The sequence below is a fragment of the Dama dama genome, chromosome 1 (genome assembly GCF_033118175.1).
Source record: "Dama dama isolate Ldn47 chromosome 1, ASM3311817v1, whole genome shotgun sequence".
Lineage (NCBI taxonomy): Eukaryota > Metazoa > Chordata > Mammalia > Artiodactyla > Cervidae > Dama > Dama dama.
The window spans coordinates 74813236-74830391 of NC_083681.1; the positions used below are offsets into that span (position 1 = coordinate 74813236).

The 17156-nt window shown below is 37.4% G+C and overlaps 1 protein-coding gene and 1 non-coding gene across 5 annotated transcripts in view; one reads left to right on the top strand and one right to left on the bottom strand.

The window, feature by feature from the left end:
• Nucleotides 1-17156, bottom strand: part of CKAP5 (cytoskeleton associated protein 5) — a 97197-nt gene that overhangs the window by 26002 nt on the left and 54039 nt on the right. For all 4 annotated transcript variants that reach the window (XM_061153052.1, XM_061153027.1, XM_061153037.1 and 1 more), the window contains exons 12-24: nucleotides 16894-17022; nucleotides 15984-16166; nucleotides 13163-13276; nucleotides 12769-12879; nucleotides 11701-11793; nucleotides 9198-9383; nucleotides 8590-8684; nucleotides 4804-4861; nucleotides 4594-4719; nucleotides 3964-4103; nucleotides 3665-3839; nucleotides 2620-2733; nucleotides 1420-1548 (exon numbers count right to left, since the gene is read on the bottom strand). In XM_061153052.1, the coding sequence (XP_061009035.1) occupies nucleotides 1420-1548; nucleotides 2620-2733; nucleotides 3665-3839; nucleotides 3964-4103; nucleotides 4594-4719; nucleotides 4804-4861; nucleotides 8590-8684; nucleotides 9198-9383; nucleotides 11701-11793; nucleotides 12769-12879; nucleotides 13163-13276; nucleotides 15984-16166; nucleotides 16894-17022 (1653 nt within the window). The remainder of the gene's footprint in view (nucleotides 1-1419; nucleotides 1549-2619; nucleotides 2734-3664; nucleotides 3840-3963; nucleotides 4104-4593; nucleotides 4720-4803; nucleotides 4862-8589; nucleotides 8685-9197; nucleotides 9384-11700; nucleotides 11794-12768; nucleotides 12880-13162; nucleotides 13277-15983; nucleotides 16167-16893; nucleotides 17023-17156) is intronic.
• Nucleotides 14835-14937, top strand: LOC133065141 (U6 spliceosomal RNA). The gene has a single exon (XR_009694859.1). It is a non-coding gene; the product is annotated as a U6 spliceosomal RNA (small nuclear RNA).

A 17156-nucleotide genomic window follows, 5' to 3' on the forward strand; every position in this document is an offset into this window, starting at 1 on the left:
CTCCTCCTCCTTACCCCTGCAATCACTTTTTTTTTTCTTTCTGACCACACTGCTTGGCTTGCAGGATCTTAATTCCCAAACCAAGGATTGAACCTGTGTCCTTGGCAGTGAGAGCATGCAGTCCTAACCACTGGACAGTCAGGGAATTCCCCCCAGTGTCTTGATTATGTTAGCAATTTAGTAATCTCTAGTGTTCTTGCCTGGAGAATCCCAGGGACAGGGGAGCCTGGTGGGCTGCCGTCTATGGGGTCGCACAGAGTCAGACACGACTAAAGCGATTTAGAAACAGCAGCAGCAGTACATGGTAGAATGGTTCTTTCCATTTTTTCCCTTTGTCAAGATTGTTTTAGCTAGACTCTAAGTTTTAAAATAACCTTGCCTTTGTCCATGGGAAAAAAACTTCCTTGAATTTTGATAGGAATTACATTAAATTATGTGAACAGAACTGACATTTCTATTATGTTAAATCTTCTAATACACAAACATATCTTTGGGTCTTCCTTGAATACTTCATCAGCATTTTGGAATTTTCAGTATACATATTTTGTATTTAAGTATATATCGACGGGTTTCATTTTCTTTAGAGTGACTGTACATTGTACTGTTTTTAACTTCAGTTTCCATGTGTTCACTGTACTTGACTTTTGTCAAATATGATTATGTTTATTTTGTATCCTGCAATCTTACTGAACTCATTTATTCATTTTGGTTATCTGTAGGTATCTTGGGATTTTCTATGTAGACAGTCATGTAGACAGTCATCTGCAATTAGGGAGAGCTTTATTTATTCTTTCTCCAGCTATATGCCTTTCATTTCTTTTTCAGGTCTTACTGCAGTTGACTAGAACTTCTAGTTCTAGTAATAATAATGAATGTGGACATCCTTGCTTTGTTCCTGATCTTAGGGGGAGCGTGTTCGGTCTTCAACCACTAACAGTATCATTTACAGAGGTTTTATGCAGATGCTTTTTTATTTAAGTTGTAATTCTCTTGTATTATTACTAACTTACTGAGAGTTTTTATTATCAATAGGTGCTGGATTTTCTCAAATCCTTTTTTTCTGTCAGTTGATAGGACTGTATGACATTTCTTTAGTCTGCTGGTATGATGGATTACATTAATAGATTTTTGAATGTTGAACTGCATTTTTATGTCATGATTAAAACCTCTTATTTTACTATTTAAGAGTTGAAGAAAAGAGAAAATTTCACAAATTTTACAAAATTATCGCTAACAAAGCACATGAAGAGGAAAAAAAAGAACCATATGATAAAAAAGCTCCAGGAATTTGGTTTCATTTTATTAGCTATTTTATAATGGAACTCATTCTATCCATAACACATACAATTTATTAGGTAGGCTCAAGCCTCTAGGATGGTAAAAGACATGAGTAAAGCACATCATATCTGTAGTACTAACCTCTTGCCTCAAGAAAGGATTTTCCTTTTTGAGCTCTTCAGAAAGATCTTCCCCCTCCAACCATTCCTTCATGCCAGTCTGTTCTGCCCAAGCATTCACAGTTGCTAGGGCAGCAGATCGAACATTGTTCTGAATGGAGGAGAAAATTAGTAAACTATCACTATGGTTTGGAGGTAAGGAGTGAAAAGTGTATTACTTTGTACACATGAACAACAGAGGTTTCTCTACAGGTCTACAATAAACATACTTGAAACATTCTTCATCTTCTCTGAAACAACTAGATCTATGGGTATACTCCAAAGTAAAGTAGAAATGAAAACTCTATAAATTTTAACAATCCTATACTTAGTTAATTTGGCAAAACATTGAACTGGGCATAAAATATCATGTTAGGGGAATAAACTCCTAGGTTTTGTTTCCTGAACCTCTGGGGACTCTCATGTCCCTGGTTATTTGCTAAAGGATATAATTCTATGTGTTAGAGAACTCATAATGGTTAGCTTGAAATGATTAACAATTTGAATATTTTGTTTTTATATTAACTTGTACTCACAGAATGAGAAGGATTTAATGACGTGAAAAATATTAAAACAGTCCAATTCCTCAAATTAAATGAATTACACAAAAATAGACATATTCAAATATTCAATCTACGGATACATATAGGAGCTTGTAACTATCAATGAGACAAATTCTAGGACTGTGCAACTGCAAATATCTTACTGAAGTACTAGATGATTGTACTCCAGTTCAGGGGAAAAGGTAGAAAATAAAATACATTATCCAAAAATTTTTGTTTATTCACTCTTTATACCAACACTTTAAACAATGATATCATAATAGTAACAATTTTTTAGTATGTACTATATGTACTATATGAGGCAGATACAGGTACTTTATGTACAGACTCTTATTTAATCCTCTAAGAATTAAATTCCACAGATAAAGCACTGAACCTCAAAGAAGATAAGGAACTTATCTAATGGGTCACAAAGCTAGTAAGTGAGGTATGTGGTCACCTTAATATTGCCTGGGAGGTAAAAATGTTTTATTATTTTCCTTCCAATAGTCTCTTCTCTACAAAAAGTTTAAGACCGTTTACATGCACTCTTGCATTCATAAGAAAAGGATTATTCTTAGCCTAAGTATGTGGCTGGCTGTTCCAGAATGCAGGTGTGGTGAAAAGAGAATCAGGGATACCTTGCTGTCTCCAAGCACTGTGATGATAGGGATGCCTAAGTTCTTCACATGTTGCTTGATGTTTGGGCCCATGGCTACTGCCAACTGCTGGAGGATAGTCAACGTCTGCTGCACCTGAGTGGGAAGAGCCAACACCTTATGTTCAAATCACAGTACCGTGTGTTCAGTTTCGAAAGTTTGCTGCTATATGGTCAATGCAGTAAGAAGTTTCTGGCCTAAACAGCTGGTTATGATACTAATCAGCTTATGAATAATTTTTAGGTGATGGCCTCTCCGTCAATCATCAGTTCATAAAACTGGAGTATTAGAATTTTAGACTAGATTATAATGATTTATAATTTTAAAGTAAGGTAAAGCCTAGTTTAAGAAAAATGTGACATAAAAATCCATATCTAAAAATTAGAAATTAAGCTTGTTTACATTACAAGCAGTTTTATATACAAATACTTAATAATATCAGAGGTCTTGTAAACAGCATATCAGGTTCATGAAAATTTGATTAATAAACTTGCCATCTACCAACAAAACTTGAGGCACACTCAGAATGAAAGGAAGCTATTTCTAGTTCAAAGAAATAAAGTGATCAGTCTCTTTTTTCTTTTTTTCACTGGTGAAGGTTATTGGAAAGGAGCCCCTTACAGAAGGGGAGAGGAGAGAGAAGAAGAACAGGCATATGGTCTTTTTTTTTCAATTGGAGTACAGTTGCTTTACAATGTTGTGTTAGTTCCCGCTGTACAGTGAAGTGAACCAGCTGTATGTTTACATGTATCATCTCTTGTTTGGACTTCCTTCCCCTTTAGGTCACCACAGGGCAATGAGTAGAGTTCCCTGTACCATGCGGGGGGTTCTCTGTTTTAATAAATTGGTTCTGTTTATTAAAATAGATACAGTTATGCATTTTATACATACATATATATATAATAAACATCTATATGTCAATCTCAATCTCCCAATTCATCCCACCCCTCCCTTCCTCTTTGGTGTCCATATGTTTGTTCTCTACATTTGTGTCTCTGTTTTGAGAAGAGGCATATGTTCTACGTACCAAGATTTTATTTGAATCATTGAGTCGACCCTTCAGGGCTGTTGGAAGTTCACCTATGTTCGGCTGGATGAATTTTGCTTCATTGATAATAGCTGCTACTTCATCAAGGCCTTCTTTTCTGATCTTCCAATTCTTGTCACCAATCTTAGACACCAACTCTGAAGTGATTTTATCACTGAAAAAAAACAGAAGACAGAATCCTTAATTCCTGATGCCTAAAAGAATGTCAAAGAAGTCCCCTTGACTAAGAAGCAGAAGGCATCATTAAGAAATCATCAAAGAAGTCATTAGCAGTAAACCTGATTTCTGTCCTTGGCAAAAGATCCACAGCATCACTGCCCCCGTCATCTGGTTCCTCTCCATCTTCCCCTTCGTCTGTCCCACTTGTGCTGTGTTTGGAAATCCCTCTGGTTGGAGCCGGTGGGTTCTGTCCCTGCATCTACACACAGACAAGTCAGTGAGGCTAACGGATTCGATGAAGAATGTGAGAGCAAACTGGTGAGAGAATGGTGCTTGTGTCAAACTTCCATATTCCCTCATAACACAATGTTCACACAGCACATATTTTAATTAGACTTGGACTTCAATTCTGAGACTATGTGACAAAAGGTTTATTCAAGGAAGGAAAAGTATGTCTTTAAAAAATTGTCACATTTAGTGTGCTTTTTGAATATGTAATTCTGTCACAATGTTTGCCGTGTCAGAGCCACAAAGGATTCCAAGGGGAAAATGTCCCATCCGACACTATAGCTATCTTGTTCTCTTCCTCACAAGGTCATCCACTTCTTATGAGCTCTTCCCAGTTGATACTTCATATATATAAATGCAAATACATACATATTCTTCATTCTAAACATTTAAAAGTTTAAACTTAACCATATGAGCATTCTCAAGTCAACTATGGATTGAATCATCTGTGAAACCTTTACCTTCTCAAATTCTGCATCTATCTGGGATAGGAGAGCAGGCTTCTCATCCTCAAAGAACATTCGTAAAGAGGGACCAACGTACAGATACATCACACCAAGCAGAGTGATGGCAGAAGTCCTCACAGCCTGGCAGAACAAAGAAAACCTTTCAGATCAGAACAGAACCATGAAGATCGCTGTACTGTCCTATATATGCTGCTATGTACTCACTGGGTTTGTTGCAGCAAGAGCTGTCTTCACATTGCTAATGAAAGCTTTCACATTCAGTCTAGAAGAAATAATATTTAGAATTAAAAACAAACAAATGAAACCATCAAAAACACTCACTGGGGTTTTATAAAGCTAGACCTTTAGATATGTCCTGAGTTTGACTTATTCTCTTTCTGCTGCTGCTGCTAAGTTGCATCTGACTCTGTGCAACCCCATAGACGGCAGCCTACCAGGCTCGCTTGTCCCTGGGATTCTCCAGGCAAAACACTAGAGTGGGTTGCCATTTCCTTCTCCAATGCATGAAAGTGAAAAGTGAAAGTGAAGCCACTCAGTCGTGTCCGACTCTTCTCGACCCCACGGATTGTAGCCCACCAGGCTACTCCGTCCATGGGATTCTCTAGGCAAGAGTACTGGAGTGGATTGCCATTTCCTTCTCCATATTCTCTTTCTACACTCATTTAAAGTAAGCTTTAAATACTATCAATGTTAATTTATGCCTAAATCCACAGAATCGAATATCCAACCAACTTTTTGACATTTCCATTTTTATGTCTAGTAGATGTCCTATATCTGTCAAAACCAAACTCCTGACTGTCCACACCCCAACTCCCAAACCTGTTCTTCTCCTCACCTTCTCTATCTCGGTAAACAGTTACTTCATCCTTTCAGTTGCTCCCAGCCTTCCTTGACAGAGTCATCCTTGACTCCTCTCTCTCTCAAGCCCAATATCCTTTTTAGTTTTACTTTCAAAATATATTCTAAGTCATAATACTTCCAAGTCAATATAATTCCTTGACAGAATTATTTCAAGTCTTCTAATTAGTCTCCCTGCTTCTGTCCTTGATCCTACCTATTCTGACCGCAGTCTAAACAACCCTGTTAATCTTCTGCTCAAAACCCTCTAATGGTTTCCAATTTATTCAAAACTTTGAGGCTCTACAGGACCTGCCCCCTGTTCCTCCTTTGATCTTTCTTTCTTTTTTTAAAAAAATTTATTTATTTTAGTTGGAAGCTAATTACTTTACAATATTGTAGTGGTTTTTGACACACATTGATATGAATCAGCCATGGGTTTACATGTGTTCCCCATCCTGCTCCTATGATCTTTCTCTCCTGCCATTCCCATCTCCCTCACTCATTTCGCTCCAGCTGCATTCTGAAGGACTACCAGCCTGTTACCGTCAGCCCCTCATGTCCTCAAGGTCTATGTCTCAAAGGCATTATTTCAGAAAGGATTTCTGTCTTACAGAAAATAAGACTACACTAAACCCTCCAAGGTGTTACCACTAATCCCCTATCTGGCTTTATTTTTATTCCGTTGTTATTATGCTTTCTGATGTATTTTTTATTGTTTACTGTCATCTCCCCTTACTCAAATAAGCTCCATGAAAACAGGAATTTAATCTTGACCATACTGTATTCCTGAGGGTCTGGAACAAATGACTAGAATATCACAGGTACTCAATATGTAGTTGTTGAATAAATGACAGATCACAGATGAATTAAAAAAAGGAAAATATTCACATGGCTTTTATGTCATTCATGCCAAGAGATAGTTTTCACATCAACAATTATATATAGTTAAGAAGGGACTGTAACAATACCCTCAACTATAGGAGAACACCACAGATACCGACATAACAAACAATTCTTTGCCTGAACAACACTTAAATGATACGTTCTAGGGAATCCCCTGGTGGTCCAGTGGTTAGAACGTGGCACTCTCACTGCCAAGGGCTTGGGTTCAACCCCTGATCAGGGAACTAAGATCTTGCAAGTCATGTGGTGTGGCCAAAAAACCTAATTTCTAGAGTACTGTGTCTTCGTTTGGTGGAACTCAGAACACTGCAAGCAGCCTATTGAGAACGTGTGAAAAGCAGCAGGGGACAGAGAGAGGCCACACAGAACAGTAGTTAGTCTTCCCTCTAGGAACCAGAATGCCTGGGTTCAAATTTTGGCCTTTGCCACTTTCTAGCTGTGACTTGGTCAGATCACCTTCTGTGCCCTAGTTTGCTCATCTATAAAAGGAAGAGAACATACCTCACATGGTTTTTATGATGAGTAAATCAAATGAGTTATTATTTGAAAGTGCCTGACATAAAGTAAGCTGTATAAAATTTTGTTAAATAAAACACTGTAGTCCCTCCTTATCTGGGAGGGATGCATTCCAAGACCCCTCAGTGGATATCTGAAGGTATGGATAGTACTATAAATACTATTTTTTCCCCTATACATATGTACCAATGATAAAGTTTAATTTATAAATTAGATGCATTAAGAGATGAATAATAACTAATTATAGAACAATTATAACAATATACTGTAATATAAGTTATGTGAATGTGGTCTTTCTCCTCAATCAATTTTTTCAACTCTACCAGAAGTGCGGCAGCAGCTGCTTCACTGGGTAAACACAGCCACTCGAGTAATGATTATATTTGTCAGTCCAAACATGTTTGTGAATCCGTGCAACCATTCTTACTTGCAGTAAATGGCTTGGTGTCAATTGTTTCATGGCATTCCTTACTGAAGTCCTCATATAGACTCCATGCTTTTGGGGGGAACACATTCCCATCAATGACATTTTCTGCTCATGACTTCCATCCACAAATTTAATGCTGTTTCTATCTTAACTAAGCAGTTACAAAGCTTGCAGTTTGAGGTGTGAAATTTCTTTTTCCTTTACAATTTATGGATAGAAGATTTGTTCTTGCTGTAGATCTTAGCAACCTTAGCACATTATTTTCTTCTTTCCTGAGTGAAGAGATTACACTTTGTCATGTAAAGGAACTTTTCTCTGGCATTTCCAAATTGCCAGCATCTCTATTCTTGCACTTTGGGACCATTATTAAGTAAAATAAGGGTTACCTGGACAGGAGCACTGCAACACCATAGAGGTGATCTGATAACTAAGAAAGTTCCTCAGTGACTAATGGGGAGAATCCAATGGACAAAGGCATGAATCATATCCTGAGCAGGACAGAGTGAGATTTCATCATGCAACTCAGGATGGCCCATAATTTAAAACTTACGAAGTGTTTATTTCTGAAACTTTCCATTTAGTATTTTTTGACTGTTGGTGACTGCAGGTAACTAACTGTGGAAGGAGAAACCACAGACAAGGGGAGACTACTGTAAACCAATGTGTTCAACAAGCAAATGACTTTGGGAAAGAGTGGGTTAAACAAGCGTCTGTGGGACTTCCCTTGGGATCCAGAGGTTGAAATCCACCATGCACTGCAGAGGACGGGGATTCAATCCCTGGTCGGGGACCTGGGATCACATGTGCCGTGGAGCAACTAGGCCTGCACATTGCAGCTGTTGAGCCTGTGGGCTTGGAGTCCACCTGCTGCAATGAAAGATCCTGTGTGCCACAACTAAGGCCTGACGCAGCCAAATAAATTAATAAAAATAAAGAAACAAGTGCCTTTATTGCAGGACTTCTAAGAGCCTTTAATTTTCCAAAGTGCACTACAGAGTTCTAAACAAATGTGATTTTATATAGTAATCTCCAAATGTATTTAACTAGAAATCCTTGGAACTGGCTTTTCTGTGGATCAATCATAAATACTGAAGAAAAATAACTTAGAGAACCCTGATGTTAGTGGATATCAAAATGCAGGAGAACAAGCCAATACAGGCTTTTTAGGAACAAAGGTAGTTTTTTTTTATATAAATTAGACAACTGAGCTCTGGTTTCTCAGAAATAAGCAGAGACAGCTACAACAAATATAATCACCAGTTAAGAGAGTGGCAAAACAAGTACTTGATTTCTTTCTGACTTACCCAGAAAAACCAAATTCTTTTATTGCATTTGATAGCCAGTTCAGAGTTTCTGATTGATTCTTGGGATTCTTCTGTGAGAAGGCCATTGACATAACCTGGAGCAGAAAAACAAACATACAAAAAACCAAACAGATCTGAGTTTTCTCTCATATTTCTTGTAGAAACATACCTTGACATTAAGGCAGAAGTGGATTGAGTATGCCTTTTCTGATGCTAAAGCAAAGATAAGAATGCCGTAGAAATGTTGAGAAACTTGAGAAAACTTGAGAAAATAAGGTAAGTGACAGTAGTATTAAAAGCATTCTCACAGTATTGTAAATCAACTCTACCTCAATAAAAAATTAAGAAAGAATTTTGGACAGTGTACAACTTTTCATTGGTGGTCTCTTATAATGTCTTAAGAGAAAATTACTCTCATCCTTAATAGAATATTCTTGACTAAGACAATTTTAATTATCATGCAATAGTTATTACCAAAGGTAAAAATTTAAATAAAGTATCAGAGTGGTTTTACTTGAGAAGAAAAGAACTAAAGCTTAACTAATAACCTCAAATTACAACTGGGGAAAAACTGGGGAAACATGCAAAAACGGCACTGTGTCACTGACCTGTTCCGCCGTCCACGGCAACAGACAAGCTTCAGCTATTGCTGTCATAGCTTCTTTTGCATTGTTCCCACACTTCACATCGCCAATCTTGTCCACAAGTCCATCCAAGACGATCTGTGCTGAAGTTTTGGAAAAATTTCCCTTCTGGGCAATCAAAGCAACTATGTGAAGTTTCATCTGCATCACCTGAAGAAGGGTAAGTATCAGAAAATTATAAGTAAGCCAAAGACATCTTTCTTCTTCAGGCTATGCCATGTGGCTTGTAGGATCTTAGCTCCCTGATCAGGGATTGAACCCAGGCCCGTGGCAGTGAGAACACAAAGTTCTAACCACTGAACCATCAGGGAATTCCCCCTAAATATTTATCTATTTACTTATTTTTATAGTAGCCTGAAGATGTAAATTAGGGACAGCTGAGAACATGACCAAACTAGAATCAAGTTTTAAACAAGAAACAAAATAATTTTTATCCTTTAATCATTACCAATTAAAGTAGCTGACTTTAATAATCAATAAAATTTATTATTATCAATTTTAAAGTAGCTAAGAGAAAAAACCAAACCATTCAATGTTTTAAAATACTAACAAGCAATGTTACTGTGTGAAGTTTATAAATCAAAAAACATACAGTAATTTCTATATTCTCCTCCTCTTATGGTTATTTGCATTCAGTACTGAGTGCACATCCTGAAATCCATAATAAATGACCATACTAACTCAGAGTCCTAATAAGAGTTGCCCACAAAAAAATTACAACCCTCATGTATACACAAACACTGACTCCCCCAGAAATTGAGAGGGTTAAAGAACTTGTATATTTTTAAGAGGAGGAATGGAAGGAACTGTGAAAGATAATTTAAAGATGTTAAACTGATGATAGCAGATGTTTGGGATTGCAGACCCTTTTGACCATAAATATTTTCCTTTGTCCTGTTTGAATATTTAAATAACAGGTGTTGGCAAGAAAGTAGAGAAAACAGGAACTCAACACTCTTGCACTGCTAGTGTGAATAAGGTTTGGCAGTTCCTCAAGAAGTTAAACACAGAGTTATTATAAGCCTTAGCAGTTCTAAGTCTAGGTATGTACATGTGTTCACATGAAAACCTGTACATGAATATTCACAGCAGCATTACTTGCAACAGCTCCAAAGCAGAAACAATGGAAATGCCCATCAACTTATGAATGGGAAAATAAAATGTTGTATATCCACACAAGGAATATTGTTTAGCAATAAGAGACTACAGAGTTGATACATGCTGCAATATGGATGAACCTTGAAAACATTATGCTAAGTAAAAGTCAGACACAAAAAGTCACATCATCCCATTTATGAAATGTCCAGGAGAAGTGATACACAGAAAAAGTAGATTAGTAGTTGCAAGGGACTGGGGGTGGAGACTTGGGAAGGAATAGTGAGTGACTGCTGATAGGTATGGGGCTTTCTTTGGTGGGGGGGAGGGGGGCTCGATGAAAATATTCTAAAATTATATAGTGGTAGGAGTTGCAGAGCTATGTGAATAGACTAAAAACAGCTCCACTGTACCCTCCAAAAGAGTTCTATATGCTCAGGAAGTTGTTATAAAGAAAAAAAACCATGTAAAACTACCTCTTGTTATGGATCTAACACCCAGAGGGTTATCAAGAGGGTTATCAGCTCAAGTCAGGTGTGCTGCTTTCAACTATCTGAGAAGCTGCATTGGGAGAATTTTAAGAGTGGTGGTGTGGGGGGAAGAAGGCAGCACAGGAGCTGCTTGGCGTGGGAAACCTCGGAGGCACAGATGAGCTGCCCTAATGCAGTGCTGAGGAACAGCGTGCTAGGGAACTAAGGATCCTGAGCGGAGGACAAGAGGTGGCAGAACGGAAGTAAAACAGAGACTAGCAGGAGCCCAAAAATAAACCTGCTACATTGCAAACTTTCACTTACCATCTAGAGGAGGAGAAGAAAACTCTTCTCATTCTCCTTCATGTATTACTTTCCTATATCTCCCTTTACACCTACTTTTTAAGACTAGAAAACGGTAATGCTCAACTTCATCTCTAGTATCAGTTAATGAGTTAAACTGACTGTGGTCATTTTTTATTAGCAATTTAAAGACTACATTTATTTTTTATCCAAAGAAATAAGAAAGCTATCTCATTGTTTATCCTCCCTAGAAGAGAGTAAAGGGCTTCCAGGCCTAAATAATGAGAAAAATCCATATATATGAATTAGCAAACAATAAGTATGTGTGTGTATGTACACACGCAAATACACACAAATACTTACTGTTTTATCCATATACACACGCACACACAAACTCCTAAATGTACAAAGTTAGAGTTAAGTGTTTAATCAAAATGCACACATTCTATCATTCATTTAAAATTAGATAACACTTGTCTGAACAACTTTTTTAAAAAAAGCTAAAAATCATTACCAAACTATACCTCTCTAATACTCCATAGGATGGTGTAATGAAAATTGCTTCAATAAAAGACAGTACATCTCTAATTTAAAAATACCTGAAAATTAGTTTCTTTCCATCCAGGTTTCTTGGCTAGCATCCTCACTAATGCCTGGCATGGCATTTCAGTTCGGTCCATTAATTCAACAGCCTTGAAGTAACACAAGATAGTAAGAGAATTAGGGATTAATAATGAGTTCCAAGGGAAGCACATATCCAAAATAAAGGAAGTGTTTACCTCCAAAGGAGGGAGGGGAATAGAAATGAGGTGGGTCATAGAGAGAGCTTATTTACTTTCTGTTATAATGCTTTGTTTCTTGAGGTGGATGTTTGGTATATGGTTGTTAACAGTGATGCCACTGAAACTCTCCCCCCCCCGCCCCATTTCAGGAATTCACAAAGTTTGCCCCATGGAAAGTAACATTAACAGTTTCAATTTGCGTAGTGTATGGCAGAAACTGCTTACATATATTTTGACTTATTTGGTTTCCCTAGAAACATAGCATAGTAGAGTAGGTTAGACGTGTATAAATACAGGTTTCAAAGGAGCACAGACTCAGGTCTAAATCCGAGTGGTGGATGCAGGGCTGGGAGCCAGGTCTCCTGGCTCAAGTCTCAGGATTCTTTCAGTTTCTCCACAGCCCTCCTCATTAGAACCAAGGAGTGTGTGCCAAAATGAACCACTATGCTCCTGTCCAACACAGATTTTTTTTTTAAAGACGCTTCTCATACCAAGTAATCATGTCTAGTCTTCTAAGAATCATGACAACAAAAGGGAAACAGAAAATAATGAGGGGTGGTTTAAGTGAAGAGGCCTGTCTGACAAGTAGGTTTAATACCATATAATATTAAAATCCATTTAAGTCTTATAATTCAGAACAAACCTAATTTTCTTGAGTAAGCACTAAGTTATGAACTGACAGAAGCCACAGAAAGCAGATGTTGAAAGATAAACCCAACACAGCTAAAAAGCAAACAAAAACCCTGGCTCATCTTTAGTTAGCATCCATCAAACATGCTCACTGGTTATAAAACACAGCAATTAGGACTACTCCTTCACTGGCCAATTCATCACTTCTCTATAATGTAATTTTCTTTCACATTCAACTCATCCTTGTGTGCCCACCTTCTGGAACTCTTCCATACAGGCCAGCCTTTCCTTCCAGTTACTGCTGTCGAGAAGCTGTATACAGGTAGCAGGAAGGACAGCTGAAGCTTTTTCTTCACATACTTCAATCTGTAAGATACAAAACATTAACATTAATAACTGCTTAAGGAAACAGAAGAAAAGAATGTAGGAAAACTCCAACTAAAACCACAAGGACACTCCTATAGGTGTGCTTTAGTATCTGAGGATTCTATTATACCATTATAAAGGGGAAGTTTGTCCAAGGCATAGTTTCAGTAAGTTAAAAAGGTATCGATTAACCATATGTTGTAGAGCTCAGCAGAGAATTCGAATCTCCTTGCAGGCACTGACTCTGTGCTGCCCTAAGTGTGAGGCAGGCGGTAAGACTGACCGAGAGCTCAGGCTCCACCATCTCTTTGGTCTCTACTGCTTTCTTGTTCCTGGTCCCACTGCCTCCTGTGCCTCCTTGAGCAGCTGGTTTCCCTTTCTTTGGTGGCCCGCCAGGCTAAAAGCAAAGAGAAAAACATTAAACCAGGTAAGGATTCAGAATAGTGATTCTCAGACATTCTTAGACAAATTTGATTAAAATGAGGCATCACTCAACCAACAACAAAAAAAAAACCATATATTTTTTTGCCCACAGAACTTAGCAATTTCAAGGGTAGACTGACCTCCTGAAGATCATTCATGGGGAAATCTACAGAAGCAGTATTAAGAACCTCGAATTCTAAATGAGCTAATTGAGACTAATAAAATACAAATGATGAACTAGTTTTATACTATATATATATTTACAGATTAATTTGAGAATTAATATTTGATGCCTAAAATGCCTCTAGATCTTTCCTACACTAGTAAAGGACAGTTCCTGAGTTACAACACTTACTCAGTATTTGACCACAAGGTACTCCAGTAACATGAGATTATATTTTTATTCAATGTAGAACTATCTACTTTGTGAAGGAAAAGAGGTGCTATGCCAATTTCAGTGAGTGTTCTAGTTATGGTGAAGATGGCCATCTCATTGAATTTCTTTTATTGTTTTATAAAACAGTTTTCCAGGTGACTTGCTTGGGTTTTCTAAGAATATACTCATATAATCTATAAAAATGATATATTTAATCATGTCAAAGTTCCATCCATTTCTATATGGTTAAGAGTTTTTATCAAGAAGACACGCTGAAATTTATTATGTTCCTTTTCAATGTCTGAAGTTAGATTTCTTTTGATCTATAAATTCAGTGATTTTTCTAATATTAATATCCAACTATCCTTGCAATCATGGAATAAACTTCAGTTGGTCATACTTTTTATTGTACCCATTGGATTCTATCTGCTAATATTCTATTTAAGTATCTTGATTTAAATTTATTTCACCCCAGTTTTGAATGGTTGCAAGAAAATAGCAGTTTATTATAAGGTACACAGTCAAGGGCAGTAACATGAATATGGCAACACACATCACTCCTATCTATTTTGGGTATTTGTTAAGCAACGACTAAATGTTAAGCAATGCCTAAACCTAAAAAGAAAAGATGAAAAGACAAAGGACCAAATTAGTCTTGAACATCCAGACCTGTTCTGAAATCACTGTTATCTTGAACATATTCTGAGCTTTTAAGTGGGGTAAATAAGCAAAACTAAGATGCTGGTTTTTAATCAAAGAAAACCTCTAACTCTTGTCAGTTCACATTAGCAGTATGACTGTGTTGATTCATAGTAACTACCCCATAAAGAGAGATTTAATTATTTTCTAACTGTAAAAATAGAAAATTTTACACTCTGATTTGTTATAACACCTCTTCTGGATCCTTTCCCATAACAGTACGCTGTTTAGAGACGTAACTCAGTTAACCAATCTCCTACTTTCTATTTCTAAAACACTTACACGTTTATTGGCTTAGTAGATTTATTGGCTGATATTGTCCTACGTATTTTTCCAAAAGAACAAAAGCAGGTCCTCCCTACCCCATCCACAGCTTACTCTGGGGGGAAGGAAAAGAATCCCTTATAAGAGAAAGCCAGCTAACATGGTAATGTTCGGCAAGATAAGAAAAGGTCTTGTGCTCGCTTTGGCAGCACATATACTAAAATTGGAACGATACAGAGAAGATTAGCATGGCCCCTGCGCAAGGATGACAAATTCGTGAAGCGTTCCATATTTAAAAAAAAAAAAAAGAAAAAAAAAAAAAAAAAGAAAAGGTCTTAAGGTGTGGTGCCCAGGTCACTGTCCAGAGAGGCAGGAGCTGGTGAGAAAGGAGAAAACAGCTGCCAACTCCCTGTACTAGAGTACTGAAGAGACAGCATAACATGGAAGATAGCACACAGGCTCTGTAGCTAGATACCTGGGTTCAAATCCCAGTTCTGCAACTCTGGACATTCAACAAATATATGCAGAATTCCTGTTGTATGCCAGAACCTCTTCTATGCACAAGGGGTCAACCCATGACAAGCTCTCTCTCCTTTAAGGTTTGTAACACAGTGTGGGGAGACAGAGCAAACAAACAACTGTAAGAGCATGTGCAGGACACTTAATCTTGCTGAGTCCTAGTCTGCTTTTCTGGAAAAACAGGGATCACAAAATACTTATCTCAAGGGTTACTACAACAATTAAATGAGATTAGGTAGGTAAAATGCTTCACAAAGTGAGGTTCACTAAATATTAGCTCTTTTCTCCTAACTCCAGGCTGGGGTTCAGGGTAGGAAAGAGAATCAAACTTCTAGCATTTGCAGCAGGTAACTTTATGCTTAAGAGAATCCAGTCCAGGAAAAGTGTTCACTGTAAGAAAGTCATATTTTCCCTTGAGCATTTCCCCTTCTTCTACACTACCAGGTGAAGGGTTGGGGTGGGGGGCTTGACAGAATGGAAACTCAGTGCAACAACTTTGGAGCATTATTAACAAAATGACCAAGGTGATGTTATTAATGTTAAGTGGCCCGTCACACTATTTCATCATTTAAAGATACTTTCTGATGCTTTAAAATATACTTCCATATCTTCATTATCATTTTTATCTCTATACAGGTTTCAAATAACCAAATGTACTATTGGAATATTCTGTCTTCATTGAAATATGCTCTGCTGTATTCTGAATGCTATAATGAGTTCTCTCAAATAAAATCATATTGAAGAACGACTGTGAACCTGAGATTCAGACCCTACCTTACTGAATTCTAATTTTTAAACCACATTTTCCAAGTCATTTACTCACCTTAGCAGCAGGCGCCTTTTTTAAGGGTCCTGGTTTGGGGGCTGACATGTCCTTTGTGTCCTTATCTCCCGCAGCCCCTGAAGCAGCCGCCCTTCCGGGCACAGGCTTGAAATCCTTCCTGTCGGCTGCAAGTCCAGCTTTCTTACCATGTACCAGCTCTACTTTTTCTGAACATTCTTTGATCTGGAAAACAAAATTGAGATAGACATTACTGAATCCAACTTTGAAACACAATCACCACATTACTTAGTAAGTCATTTCTAAACCACAACTACATGAGAATTCAGAGAGAAAAGCTTCCTTTTCAACAAAGATAAACTATCCATATTTTCTCGGCAGTAGATATACATGAATGACATCTTACACTATATTTCTACACAGAGAAAAATTTACGAAGCTTATAATAATCTCATTTTTGTAGAAAACAAGTTTACATTTCCTGGGGGAGACAGGGGGATAATTTGGGAGACTACTACATAAGAACAGGTAACTACTGAGGACCTCCCGCAGAGCACCGAGAGCCCCACTCTGTGCTCTGTAATGGCCTTCATGGGAAGGAATCTAAAGAGGAGCGGGTATATGAATGAGTCCCTGTGCCGTGCAGCAGAAACCCACACAGCACTGTAAATCAACTACACTCCAATACAAAATTTAAAACAAACAACAGTCACACTTTTGGTGGTAGACATTGGTATTTACAAAGGCAATTTTCCAGATATCAGAAATGAAATTAACTTAAGACATCATTTTTACTTCTTCTAAAGATTGGTCCACTCAATTTTATTTTTTATAATTTGAAAATATTTCTACTAATCAAGAAACTCTGATCAAAAGGACACCAGTAGAAAAACTTAGAATGCACAGAGATAGTACTGTTACCCAATTTCATTACAATTCATTACTAACCTACCTTATCAAGCTTGAGTTTGTCTACATCAGCTAAGAATGGGTTTACTGCTTTCTCACCAACCACCTTCAAAGCAGTACCTAAAGCTTCAAACGCAGCATCTCTGACTTCAGGAGCAGAATCATTGATGTGCTATAGTCCGGAAGTAAACAGAATAATCTTAATACAAGGTACTTCAGGTATTACTAATTCTACTTCAGACTGAGAATTGTCAGATGAAGAATTTGCTTTTTGCAATTCATAGAAACTAAGCTTAGCTTTCTTTC